This window comes from Zeus faber, assembly GCF_960531495.2.
Source record: "Zeus faber genome assembly, chromosome: 5".
NCBI classification, from domain to species: domain Eukaryota; kingdom Metazoa; phylum Chordata; class Actinopteri; order Zeiformes; family Zeidae; genus Zeus; species Zeus faber.
In genome coordinates this window covers 31,946,236-31,959,372 of record NC_137192.1, presented here as the reverse complement: position 1 = coordinate 31,959,372, position 13,137 = coordinate 31,946,236, and the positions used below count along the sequence as shown (strand labels likewise).

General features: G+C 46.7%; 1 protein-coding gene across 1 annotated transcript in view; it reads right to left on the bottom strand.

The window, feature by feature from the left end:
* Positions 1-2,950: 2,950 nt before the first annotated feature.
* Positions 2,951-13,137, bottom strand: part of LOC307229911 (nuclear receptor subfamily 1 group D member 1-like) — a 10,318-nt gene continuing 131 nt past the window's right edge. Inside the window, exons 1-8 of the mRNA XM_080000037.1 lie at positions 12,675-13,137; positions 7,446-7,760; positions 7,239-7,327; positions 6,966-7,110; positions 5,084-5,658; positions 4,721-4,906; positions 4,385-4,595; positions 2,951-4,261 (exon numbers count right to left, since the gene is read on the bottom strand). The exon at positions 12,675-13,137 is cut by the window's right edge and continues 131 nt beyond it. Of these exons, the coding sequence (XP_079856163.1) occupies positions 4,065-4,261; positions 4,385-4,595; positions 4,721-4,906; positions 5,084-5,658; positions 6,966-7,110; positions 7,239-7,327; positions 7,446-7,760; positions 12,675-12,690 (1,734 nt within the window). The 5' untranslated portion in view covers positions 12,691-13,137 and the 3' untranslated portion in view covers positions 2,951-4,064. The remainder of the gene's footprint in view (positions 4,262-4,384; positions 4,596-4,720; positions 4,907-5,083; positions 5,659-6,965; positions 7,111-7,238; positions 7,328-7,445; positions 7,761-12,674) is intronic.

The window sequence follows — 13,137 nt, the reverse complement described above, 5'->3', positions numbered from 1 at the left end:
TGTCTGTCTGTCTGTCTGTCTGTCTGTCTGTCTGTCTGTCTGTCTGACTAACCAGGGTTAGGGTTAATAATAATGAAACGACTCTTGAAGGAAACAAACTTTCTCATTCGTGTCTAACCCGCCAGGTGGCGCCAGACTACAATAAATAACCGCGCTGCGTCGGGCGTTGGGTGTGTTTCCTTCTCGGGATGATTTCCAGGATGTTTTCGATAGATCACAACGTGCATTTATGTCATTAAACAGACTTGTCACTTCAGCGGTGGACTATATAAAGATATATATCTATACATCAATATAAAGATATATATCTATATATCAATATATAGATATATCATTTTCAACGGGCGATAATTTGACTTGACCTTTTCCAAATATCAAGGCTTCCCAAGCGTGTAGGGTTGACCACGTCCAGCAGGTGGCGCACAATCACACGTTTGTTTTGATTTGATGAAAAGCTGCGGAAAGGAGAGGGAGCGCTCTACATTCACAAACTGCAAATATTCAGTATGTATTTGGAGCTATTTATCAGTACTACCATCGCGGGAAAAATGTAATAATAATAATAATATATTATCATAATAATAATATCATATGATTGTTGTTGTTATTATTATTAATTCCAAATTCCTTCTTATCATGGCCCCTAAAACTGGATTATGACAAACACAACAGAACAGTTATAATTCGGGCATGGATTGTGGTTATTGGGAGATGAGGAGACAAACTTCCGTCTTCCTCTCCTCTGTGCCTCCACAAAAACCTAATGAAGAGCTGTATATCGGGGGAAATGCACTGTTTTTTAAGTTCTCGTTTAAATTCTTAAAAAGCTAGAGGTGGGAGATCCTGACAGCAGGGCCGAGGGGGACTAAGGTCATGCCAAGGGCAGAGCGACCGAATAAATACATTCATAAAATACAAAGTCTATTGATTGCATTGCGCCATGATGAGCAAAGCCAGTCACACTATTTACCCTCTTTAGATAAGAGGTGCAGCAATCCACTTCACTCATTGAAATACGCTTTGAATCTGAAAATATGCACCAGCACTGGCTCTGCTCTGAGAACTCCTTGAGACAAACATAAATCTCTATATAAAAATATGAAACCATGAATACTGATAAAATATTCATCAAAAACAGTTGCTTTTGCATTTTGCAAGTCTTTCTGTGACACGTGTAGGTGGGAATGTCATCCCAGAACCTTTTGTCATTTGGGGTTGATGGTACAAGGCAGAGAAAACTAAAAATACCAACATAATAACTTTGCATACTCAGTAGTATTACTTGGTATACTTAGTAGTATAACTTGGCATATTTAGTAGTATAACTTGGTAAACTTAATAGTATAACTTGGCATACTTAGTAGTATAACTTGGATTACTGAGTAGTATAACTTGGTATACTTAGTAATATAACTTGGTATACTTACTAGAATAACATGGTATACTTAGTAGAATAACTCGGCATACTAAGTAGTAGTATAACTTGGTATACTTAGTAATATAACCTGGCCTACTTAGTAGTATAACTTGGTATACTTAGTGGTATAACTTAGCATGCTTAGTAGTACAATTTGGTATATATAGTAGTATAACTTGTATTACCGAGTAGTATAACTTGGCATACTTAGTAATATAACTTGGTATATGATACTTACTAGTATAACATGGTATACTTAGTAGAATAACTTGGCATACTTAGTAGTATAACTTGGTATATTTAGTAGTATAACTTGGTATACTTAGAAGTATAAATTGGTAAACTTAGTGGTATAACTTTGTATATTTAGCAGTATGACTTGGCGTACTTAGTAGTATAACTTGTTATACTTAGTGGTATAACTTGGTATACTTAGTAGTATGACTTGGCATACTTGCTAGTTTAACTTGGCATACATAGTAGTATAACTTGGTTTTCTTAGTAGTATAACTTGGTATATGTAGTAGTATGACTTGGAATATTTAGTAGTATAACGTGGTATACTTAGCAGTATAACCTGGTATACTAAGTAGTATAATTTAGCATACGTAGGATTATAACTTGGTTTACTTAGTAGTTTAACTTGGTTTACTTAGTAGTATAACTTGGTGTACTTAGTAGTATAACTTGGCATACTTAGTAGTATAACTTGGCATATTGAGTAGTATAACTTGGTGTACTTAGTAGTATAGTTTGGCAAACATAGTATTATAACTTGGTTTACTTAGTAGTATAACTTGGCATATTGAGTAGTATAACTTGGTGTACTTAGCAGTATAACCTGGCATATTGAGGAGTATAACTTGGTGTACTTAGTAGTATAACTTGGCATATTGAGGAGTATAACTTGGTGTACTTAGTAGTATAACTTGGTGTACTTAGTAGTATAACTTGGCGTACTCAGTAGTATAACTTGGCGTACTGAGTAGTATGGGACCGCTCGGTCTCCTTGGTGGTTTGCTGGCACGGTTCGTTATCTTTGGTGGAGCTTGGGTCTGGGCTGCAGGGACTGTGGAAACAGATAAGGCTGGTTCAGAAGGTCGCAAGCCTTTTATTGTTTATGTCTGAATCAAATGTTCCCAAACATCATCGCAAGTGAAAAACTGTCTGAGATGCCAACGGTGAGGCAGTGGCCTTGACTTCAGATCTAAACTTGTCTTTTCCTTGGGATGGGCTCCAGAACGTTCTCATTTCCACCAGAACCAGTTGAGAATGTGTGGCCCGAGGATTTCAGAGTATTTCTAAGCGCTGCATCCTTTGTTTAAGCTGCTCAATACAGTTCACTCAAAATAATGTGATGCATTGTTTTCTAATTTGGTCCCTAATGACGATCAGGACCTGGAGCAGGATTGGCTCGTTCCCCTGTTGCTAGGATACGGCTCATTGGGATGCCCTGGTGATACAGCCAGTGGAGTCCATTTCGGCAAGGAAATGACACGGATGAACACAGGAGAAATGCTATAGAATGTTATTTAATTATAGTACAGCATAACATAAAACATTTACAAAATATCCACAAGGAGAAGAAATTATTTTACAATACATTTATTTCTCTCATAAAGAGTAGATAGGTCGATGCTGTGTTGTGAGTATGGCATTCTGCTATGTGGTGATGGTGATGATGACGTACAGTAATTCAATACTAGCTTCATGGAGCTTCAAAAACCCGCTTACTAATCGAGTAAGAACCAAATGCAATGATTATATACAGTATGTACAACCTTTGATACATAATCCATCAAACTTGGTCTAAAATGACCAATAATTTCTCCCTGATTACTGTATACAAATAACGATACAATTTCCTCTCAGCTCATAAAATGTTATGCATTCCTCAATATCCCAAACGGACAATTTCTCATAAAGATTTACAAAAATGATGACATAATATGAAAATAGCTTAAATCATTTCACCAGTGCATACATCGACTGTCCTCCAGATAGTGTGGTACATGTCTCTATTGCTCTATTATATATTGTTTTCGGAGGTTGTCTGATGTATGGAAAGTGCATTTAAAATTTTCAAGCATGAATGTGTTGTGTGATATTATTGTTTGTGAATAAATACCAATATTCCCTTTTTTTGTTTTTTTAAATCTGGCCCAGACAAGTGCCTTCCTTCTTGTTTAGATGTGTAGCTCTACGTGTGGGTAACAGAGGAGGTGGTCAAGCGAGGAAGGAGAGACAAGTCACGGGTTCTCTGTCTCTCTCCGTCTTTTTTGGTCTTCAGAAGGGTCACGGGCAATCACCAACAGTGAGAAGGTGACAACTTGGTATTTTTATAAGGGGTTCGATGCCGTTGAGTTATGGAAAATCCTGGAAGCGGTTTGGAGAGAGCAGTTCACGACTTCCAGCTAAAGTGAGAGCCTCGGCGGCCAGCTCCGCGTCCCCACCGCGGCTGAGTTTTCCCCCAGTCCGCCCAGTCCCGCCATCGGAGCTTAGCTCGGCTCCCAAAACAACTGTCCGTCAGCGGGCGGCGGGTGGCCGTGAGCACGCCGGGCTTACTGCAGGCGAGGGGGCGCGGGGGGCTCCCCGGCAACACCACGCCTCCGTGAGCTTTCGCTTCCCCTGGCTCGCTGCGGGGCGCTCAGGGGTCGATGCGGAACGCCAGCAGCTTGTCGGAGTGCTGGTTGTTGAGGGTGCGCAGGTCGGGCAGGCGGAGCAGCAGCTTGGGGAACAGGGAGCTGTCGTCGGGGCGGCGGTGGGAGATGAGCGAGCGCAGGGCTTTGATCAGGTTCTCCTGAAGCTGCTCCACGGCGCAGACCTCCACGATGCCGGAGCGATCTGGGGGGCCGGGGGAGAGAGGGAAGGACGTGTTAGGAGGGAGGCGGCTGGGAATGTTTGTGGCAAGGTGGAGGTACAGGGTACAGGTGTGTGTGTGTGTGTTCACCGGGGTGGGGCTCTTACCAGCTGAAACCAGCACCAGGGCCATGAAGAGGGCCATCTCGTCGGGCTCCAGACCCAGAGATCCGAGCTTCTCGCTGAAGTCGAACATGTTGTCCAGCAGGGAGCCCATGCCCAGAGCCCTTAGCGAGGCCAACGAGTACGTCTGCCCGTTGAGGAAGGTCACGCTCCTCTCCTTGGGGTGGAACAGTGAGCAGAACCTCACCATTAGAACCTGGGGTTCGGGGGGAAAAGAGAAGAGGGAGGGGGCGTTTAGACAAGCGGACGGATGGATCCTCCAACAGCCACAACATGACGTCACCTCCAGACCCACGACCCTTCCCTTGGGGTTGAACGTACCTGGAACGTGCCGGACTTGAGGAGCATGACCTGGTCGTACTGGCTCAGACTCTGGAACCCTGGAATGCTCTTGGCAAACTCCACCACCTCCTTGACGGCGGGGGTGAAGCACTGGGAGAAGGACTCCCACACCTCCTGGCTGGAGCGGCTGGCGGGGGCCACGGGACAGGCGTTCAGAGGGCACGCCTGCGGGGGCGAGACGGGGAGGAAGAGGGGGAGGGTTACAGACCATGTTTCCGCCCGACGGCCCCAATCATAAAAGCACATAATGCCTGGCTCTACATTCAGGGTCAAGGACACTTCAGCTTCCTCCATCAAGACCCCACAAATGAGTTCACATCCGCTCTCGGTTATTAAACTCACCAGAACTTTGGCTCCTCCGTTCAGCTTCCACGGGCAGGAGGTTTGGTTCTGGGAGTCAGAGGCTGAGTAGCTGAACGACTCGGGGGTGATGTTGCCGTTGACGGGGCACTGGCCGTGGCCGGAGGACAGGGCGTAGGAGTACTTGGCGTTGTCGACGCGGGCGCTGTTGGGGTTTTTGTTGCCGTGGGCAACGGGGCAATGCGTGGGGACGCGGTAGCTGGACGAGGTGGGGATGGTGTGGGGGTGGGGCTCGAGCTGCGCCCCGGGGTGCGAGAGGGAAGAGTCCTGCGACGCGCTGCCGAAGGGGCCGTTGTTGTTGTTGTTGTTGTTGTTGTTGTTGTTGTTACAGGCGGCCATCTTGGGGGGCTTCTCGTCGCCGCTCAGGTGGTGGTTGTGGTGGTGGGACTGCGACGCGGCGCCGTCGCTCGACGGGCCCCCGGGGCTGCAGGAGCTCTCCGGGGAGGACGACGCCTCCATTTCCATCGACGCCGACTCGTTCAGGGTGTTCATGTAGCTCTGCATCTCGTCCAGCAGCCTCTGCTTCTCTCGCTTGGGAATGCGGCCAAAGCGCACGGCTGGAAGGAATTGGGGGGGGGGGGGAGACACGGGCTACGTTAGAGATCGCCGGCGTCAGCGTCACCGTCCTGTCCGTATAATCTATGTGCGGATTACTAATCCCGGCCCCGCCGCTCCGCCCCAGACATTCCCGCCCCGTGTTCAGCACAGTTTCCCTCCACTCTCTCCTCATCCGACTCCTCCATGCCACCCTTACATCTTTGCAAACCCCCCCCTCCCCCATTCCAACACCGCATGTCCTCCGGCAGCTCTATTTATAGCCTCCTGCTACTGTATTCTGCTCTGCATCCCCCCCCCCAAACCCCCCAAACCCCCCACCCCCATCTTTGACTGCTTCTCTTTTCATCAGTGAAAGTAGGTCACTGGGTCGCCAGGAGTAAACATGACGTCATTATTGGAGCGGCAAACTGAGAATCTAGCGGAAAGGTCAGAAATTGGGATGGATGACAGGAGAGGCGGCGATGACTGAGGTGAACGGAGGGGCAAAGGTAAAAATAAATTAAAATTAAAATTAAGAAAAAGAAAAAGAAAAAAAAAAGGAGGCGAGCGAGGCAAAAACTGTCATTATCAAGTGGAAAAACTGGAGGAGAAAAAATAAAAAATAAAAATCGGAAGAAGAGCCTCTATGAATTAAGAGCCGGGGTGAGAATCTGTGACTTCGTTCGAAATGAAAGTGGAATGCTTTTGATATCACGGTTTTCTCAGCTCTGACCAAAAGAAATCTGATGAATTAGCGGGTGTTTCTCCTGTCCTCGCGTTGCCTTGTTTTTTGGGGCCATCTAAAAGTGATGTGCTCCAGAAAAGCTGGTGATTTATGATCACCTAGTTTAGCCGCGTCCCAGGGGGGGACGCGCGTCCTGCCGGGAAACGCTGCAGCCCAGCAAATGAAACGCCGCCGACGCTGTCCCAATTTCAATTTCAGCCAAGTTCTTGTGATTAACAAGGCAGAATTATATTATAGGACAATGTCTACCGCAATGCACATTTGGACATGTCAGTGCTGCCAAATAAATAAATAAATAAAACCGGGTGTGAAATCCCATTAAATTGAAAATGTAGGGCAGTCAACTGCCCCCATTTCCCCAAATAAACTGTATTTATCACCCTTTCTCTATGAATGATCACCGTTGGGACTCCCAAGCTTATTTTGTCATAAATCAGACCTGGGCAAGGCGAGATAAAGCCGACAGCGGGGGGGCATATATTTAAAAAAATAAAACAATAAAAAAGACAAACGGCCTATGAATATTGAGATGAATACCATCTCAGGTTAGATCTACGCTGCGACAGAGGACCTGACTCTCACCATCTCGGGACATGCCCACGGAGAGACACTTCTTGAAGCGGCAGTGCTGGCAGCGGTTTCGGTTCATTCGCATGATCAGACAGTTTTCGTTCTTCACGCACATCTTGTAGTGGATGTTCTGCTGAATGCTGCGTCTGAAGAAACCCTGTGGAAAAACAAAACAAAAAATCATGAATTTGTGCAGGTGAGTTTGTGGCTGGGTCATAAAAGACAGAAGTTAAAATGTTTCTATTCCTTTTTTTTTGTTTGTTTTTCCCCTGCGGAATTTCTCACCTTGCAACCCTCGCAGGCGTGCACGCCGTAGTGGAATCCTGAGGCCACGTCGCCGCACACCTTGCACAGGAGCACCATGCCTCCCGTCTCTGCAAGAAGCAAAACAGCCGCCGTCAGGAGGAGAAGAAGCGCCGCGGCGAGCGGCGGCTCGGCCGGCACATTGAGAAGGCGGCGGGATAGCAAAGCTGTGAGCAGAACTGCATTTACTTGTGAATGTGCCGGTGAAACCGCAAGGCCTCTTGCCCACGATGGGGTGGCTGTACGTGGCGGGGGACACCGCCGCGACCTGGGCGATCGGGGCCTGGCTCACGTCGGGGAACTGGAAGACCCTTTTGGGTGAAGGCGGGGTTCCGCCTCGTGGCTCCCCGCCGGGTTTCAGCGCCCCGATCTCCTGGAAGGAGATGCCCTCCGGGGAGGAGGGCTGGGAGTGGGTGGAGGGAGACTGGGTCTGGTAGCCGCTGGAGGGGCTGCCTGGGCTGGGGCTGGCACTGCCGGAGGAGCCGGCGTACAGGATGACACCACCTGGAGAGACGGAGGAGCACATGATCATTCAGTGATCTAAATCGTGATCTATATTTAGGACACACATGCTCAATGTAGGTCACAATGCCAGCGTTGAGCGATGCTCTGCTTTTACTTAGACGCAGACAGTTCTGTGACAAACAAAGGAAATCTAACATCCACCAAGTAACAAATGAAGCATTCACGACCAAGAACGAAGATTAACAGTATTGCAATTTAAAAAAGGTATTTTATTTGAGTCTTATTCACAGAATGCATTTTGATATGTTATTTGATAATGCTTATTTTTTGGTGCTAAAGTACTGTAATCGTGCATGTTAGACATATTGTACTCAAATCCATTGTGCAAATCTACACCAGTCTCACACAAGTGACCGTGACGGAATGCCAGAAAAGCCCCGGTGAAAGAACTTTTTGGGCAAAATATTAAACTACTTTTAGTTTAATATTTATCACATCAGTTGGGCAACGTATCAAAAATACCTTCCCTTCCCTGAGATGCACGTGCAGACACACGCACACACACGCACACAGTGTCCTTGTACGCTTAAGACCAGACTCAATAGCGCCATTGTTTGATTTGAAAAAAGCATTGACCCGGGCAGAGCCAGGAAACCTTGGACCTGGTCACAATCAGGGCTTAGTGGACTGAGTCTCCCTTGTTCTCGTGTGGGAGACGCTCAAAGACAACAAATCTTTCACCTTGTCCCGCATGTCACCTTCTTTTGGATTCTGATTATTTTGAAGCCATGCTTTTTTTCTTCATTATCATTACTGCTACTGCCGCTATTATTAATTAATTATTATTATTGGGGGAAAAAAAAATTACAAATAATATTATATATTGATTGCCTTCTATTTATCCGAGTTGCATGTTGTGTACTACTTTTATTTTTTAAATATTTACTATTTTTATTCTTATTATATCAGTCAAAAAAAAGGAAAGAAAAATAAATGAGTCATCACCACCACGCCATTCGCACTTTCACACAACTACGCTTGAGTTTATGATTAAAAAAAAAACAAAAAAAACATCGGAAACGTCCCATTACTACTCCACATTCCGCCCTTCCCCTCCTCCTCCCATCCCTCTTTCCTTTTGTGAGCGACTGCCCCTCACGTGTACGCAGCTCGCTCGCTCTCTCTCTCTCTCTCCCTCTCTCTCTCCCTCTCCCTCTCCCCCTCCCTCTCTCTCTCCCTCTCTCTCTCTCTCTCTCTCTCTCCCTCCCTCCCTCCCTCCCTCTCGAAGCAGCCACCTGACCAGGCGCTCACATGACACGGTTCCCCGCCCGCCGCACAGGGCTCTCTTTGCGCAGTCCCGTGCAGGCGGCGGCGGCAGCGGCGGCACATTAACAAGCGCCGGGGAGATCACGTTTGCAGCAGAGAGGCCTCTGCGCTGCCGGGAGGACGCAGCTGCATTCCACAAAGTCACCGGAACCTCCGGAGGGGCCGCGGAAACGTGGACGATCACGTTGTCAGCGGCCATGTTTACTGACGCGCTGCCGTGACCTGGAGCCGCGTGTGGCATCCGACCCAGACGCCGACGGCCAAAGCGCTTATTCCCCATCCTGATGCACTTAAGAGTCCTTTTAATCTTGAGATGCAATCATTTCATCTGGAATGATACTACATTTAACCCTTGTAAAGCCGATCAATAAAACTACTACATTAAATTATGTCATTTAAGACAAGTACATTTCGACAATAGTAGTCCGCCCAACTTTTCCGTTCCACTCCAGGAATAAGTAGCTGTAATACGGTTCGATTCTCTCCCTTTTTTTTTTTTTTTAAATAAAATTAAAATAATATATAAAATCAGAGACGTATACGTTGGTTCTACTAGACGTACAGAAGACATGATCCATTCCGCTCGTTTTTTTTTTTTTAAGTAAAGGGGTATAGAGATCCTTATGGGATTTATTGTTTTTCCCTTTGTAGTACATGCAGTTCTTTCCCACACCGTCCAAGAGAAATTACATCTTACTCCAGTGGTAATAACATCCCATAATATTCTGGAAAGCTCTCTCTCTGTTTCACTCTCCCTCCCTCTCCCTCTCTCTCCACGTGCTGCTTCAAGTGCCTCTTTAATTCCTTGGCAGACACGTGTCAACACGGGCTCCCGGTCGCTCTGGATCTGACAGCTTGGGTACGGCGGCGGAGCCAGCGCCTCGCTCCCGTCGCTCTGCGGCGAGCGACTAAAGTTCAGTCCGTGCGTGCGTGCGCTCTTAACTCCTAAATAAGGAGCAGCGACATGCCGTCGGTGGTGGTCGTACCGCACGCGGCCTCTCCTCTTAGCGGCGCTCTGGGGGTGACATTTGACCCTGGCGGCAGATGCAGCAGCTCTGTGAGGCTTATCGCCGCCGCGCTCGGGCGCAGGTTCCGACATGTGACACGGGGAGAAACGCGTTCGGCCACAGCAGCCTCATAATAAACCACGGCGGCCGACTCCCCTCCGCCCACCCCGCTCTGTTGGCCCCTCCGCCCACCCTGCTCTGTTGGGCCCCTCCGTCCACCCGGCTCTGCTGTCCCCCATCCGGGCGGCCCCCGCCCCGAGGCGCACGTGGCGGACGGGTGACTCATAACACGTCGCGCTTCCTCTTTATCTCCCTGGGAGAAGCCCGGGGGCCCCGGCACACCCAAGAATGCAGAGAAGGAAGAGCGCCGGCCCCTCCCCGAGCGCGGCGGCTTCGTAAACGCTGGGCGCCGTGACGTCAGGCTGAGAAAATGCATTTAAATAGGACAAGGATGCTCTCAACGCACCATTATTACATCCATGTTGCGAAATGATTATTATGTTATTACCATTATTTGGGAACCGCGTGCATTGGAAAACTGAGCCAAGCTGAGAATAAAACATATATATGTAGAATGTGTAATATTCAACACATTATTATATTTTAATATGTATGATATGTAATCTGTAATATTCTACAAATATGTAGAATGTGTAATATTCGACATATTATTATATTCTAATATGTAATATTCTATAAATATGTAGAATGTGTAACATTCGACATATTATTATATTCTAATATGTATGATATGTACAAATATGTAGAATGCTTGCATCAGCCAGGATCAATGACTTCATCCTTATAATCTATAGCCTCAATGTTGTGCATCTCCTCATGAGGGCTGCGGTCAACCTCCTTGAGCTGGTATTGGGGAAAACAGTGTTTACTGATCACCATCTAAAAAGGAGATAAAACCAAAAAATGAAAAAAATAAAAAATAAAAAGTAACAGTGAAGATAAAGGCAAACAAAGAGCAGAAAAGAAACAAAAACCCCAAAAAACAAAAAACAAACAAAAGAAAACAACAACAACCTCGTGACCCAGTGACCACCCTCCAGGAGGAATCCCCCCCCCCCCCGTGCGCGCAGCCCAGGCGTGAGGGGGCGGGGCGATCGAGAGGTCGGGGGGCGGAGCCTCCCGGGAGCCTCACGCGCAGCACGCGGACGGGGAGGCTGACGCACGTGCTCGTCAGGCGCGAGGCCGAGTTCAGCCCGGTTCAGCGCGCGCGCGGCTCCGCCGTGCGGGTGGCGCTCGCCCGGAAGTCACGGGGTCGTGCGCGGACCACGTCTTCCGGTGGTAAACAAATGGCGTCTGAATGTCACCGCCATCTCCCGTTTTCTATTTTGTTATTATCATTATTATCATCATCATCATCATCCATCTTCTTCCCTGTGTAAAGCTCCTTTTTTCCCCCGATATTAAAAAAAATAATAATAATAAATCATCAACACGTGCCAGTTTATCTGTATTGGCACCGACTCACCCACGGCGGACATCACGTGTCTGGCATAATTCGGTGTTTACACCGAGGGCCGGCCTTTGAGGAGTCAGGGCCGGTGCATTATTTATTATTATTATTATTTTTTTTTTTTCCCCAGGGCTGGCACGGTTTTCTTGTTTTGACTCCTTGTGGGAGTGGGCGTGTTCGCCGCTTGACATCCTTGACATCACTACACACGTGTGGGAAATGTATTCACGGCACCGAGGCCACGGAGGAGACCTTTGTAACTCTAACACATCTCTTTAAAGTCTTAGTCAACACCTTGCGCACACACACACACGGAAGTCCAATAAAAAAGCCCATCATATCAGCCTATATACACACAAACTTTGAAAACGAAATTATTCCCATAATAAATACAACACAGCATAGTCGGTCAATACCAAATGTCATTTCTAACATCGTAATAATTTAAAGATAAAAAGTTACCAAAATGCGTGGGGACGCACAATGAATGAGACCATTGCACCAGTAGTGAACAGAGAGTGAGTGAGTGTGTGTGTGTGTGTGTGTGTGTGTGTGTGTGTGTGTGTGTGTGTGTGTTCATAGGGGCGTTTAGGGTCGCGAAGCGTATGATTTTGTTTATAGATTTGGAAATCTGTGGCAACGGTCATAATTGTATGTGACACTCGCATTAAAAAAAAAAAAAAAAAAAAAAAGTCATTTTGGAACATTTGACTGACTTGAGTCCCAAAAAACGAGTCATGTGTCTGCGGAGGGGGGTCGGGGTGAGGTTTCAAAAATACAGGCGACTTCCGTACAGAGACAGAACACCGAACAGATGTCCCCGCCAGAGTCGCAGTGGGAAATTCTTAGTTGCTAGTTTTCCAATTTAATAATATCTTCGGTACCTTGTTATCACGTTATATTTCAATTGTATCGAGTCGGCATCTTGAAAATAATTACTCGCGTGCTTAATGTGTATTATTATTATTATTATTATTATTATTCAAAGAGCTTCCAGAGGATGCACAGACGTGTTAATAACGATTCGTAAACATCATACAACATCCATTGATTAAATCTACCAAAAAAAAAAAAAAAAAAATTATATATAATTTTTATTTTTTAAACACGATTATAATTTTTTTTAAGAAGACGAGCAGATTGTCATACCTGGACTGTTTTCCATGTTTCCCGGTGGGTTGTTCTGTTGCTTTGTTGCTTTGTCTTCTTTAATTAACCGCCTCTAACCGTGGACTGAACGCCTGTGTGCGTCGCAGGGTAGTTCGGTCGATCTGGGTGAAAGCGTCCCGCACCGCCAGGGCATAGAGATTGCGTCCCCAAAACAAAAGCTACACAATTGCGCACTGGGCATTGGGTTGTTGTTTTTTTTTTTTTTTTTTAAATCAACCCGGTCAAAAAAAAAAGAAAAGAGAAATAAGCGCGAAAATAGTAGTGAACAGCGCTAAGAACAACGTGAACGCGATGCGATCCCGACGCGTCCTCCCGAGGTGCAGCGAATGCGGGTCGCGGGCTTCGAGTCCGTCGACCTGATTATGCGGGGGTGACGCTAAGTTATCAGCGACACACGGATAAGAAAGCCGCTTGTGTGCCAGGGAGTAAAAGCAGTCGGTCA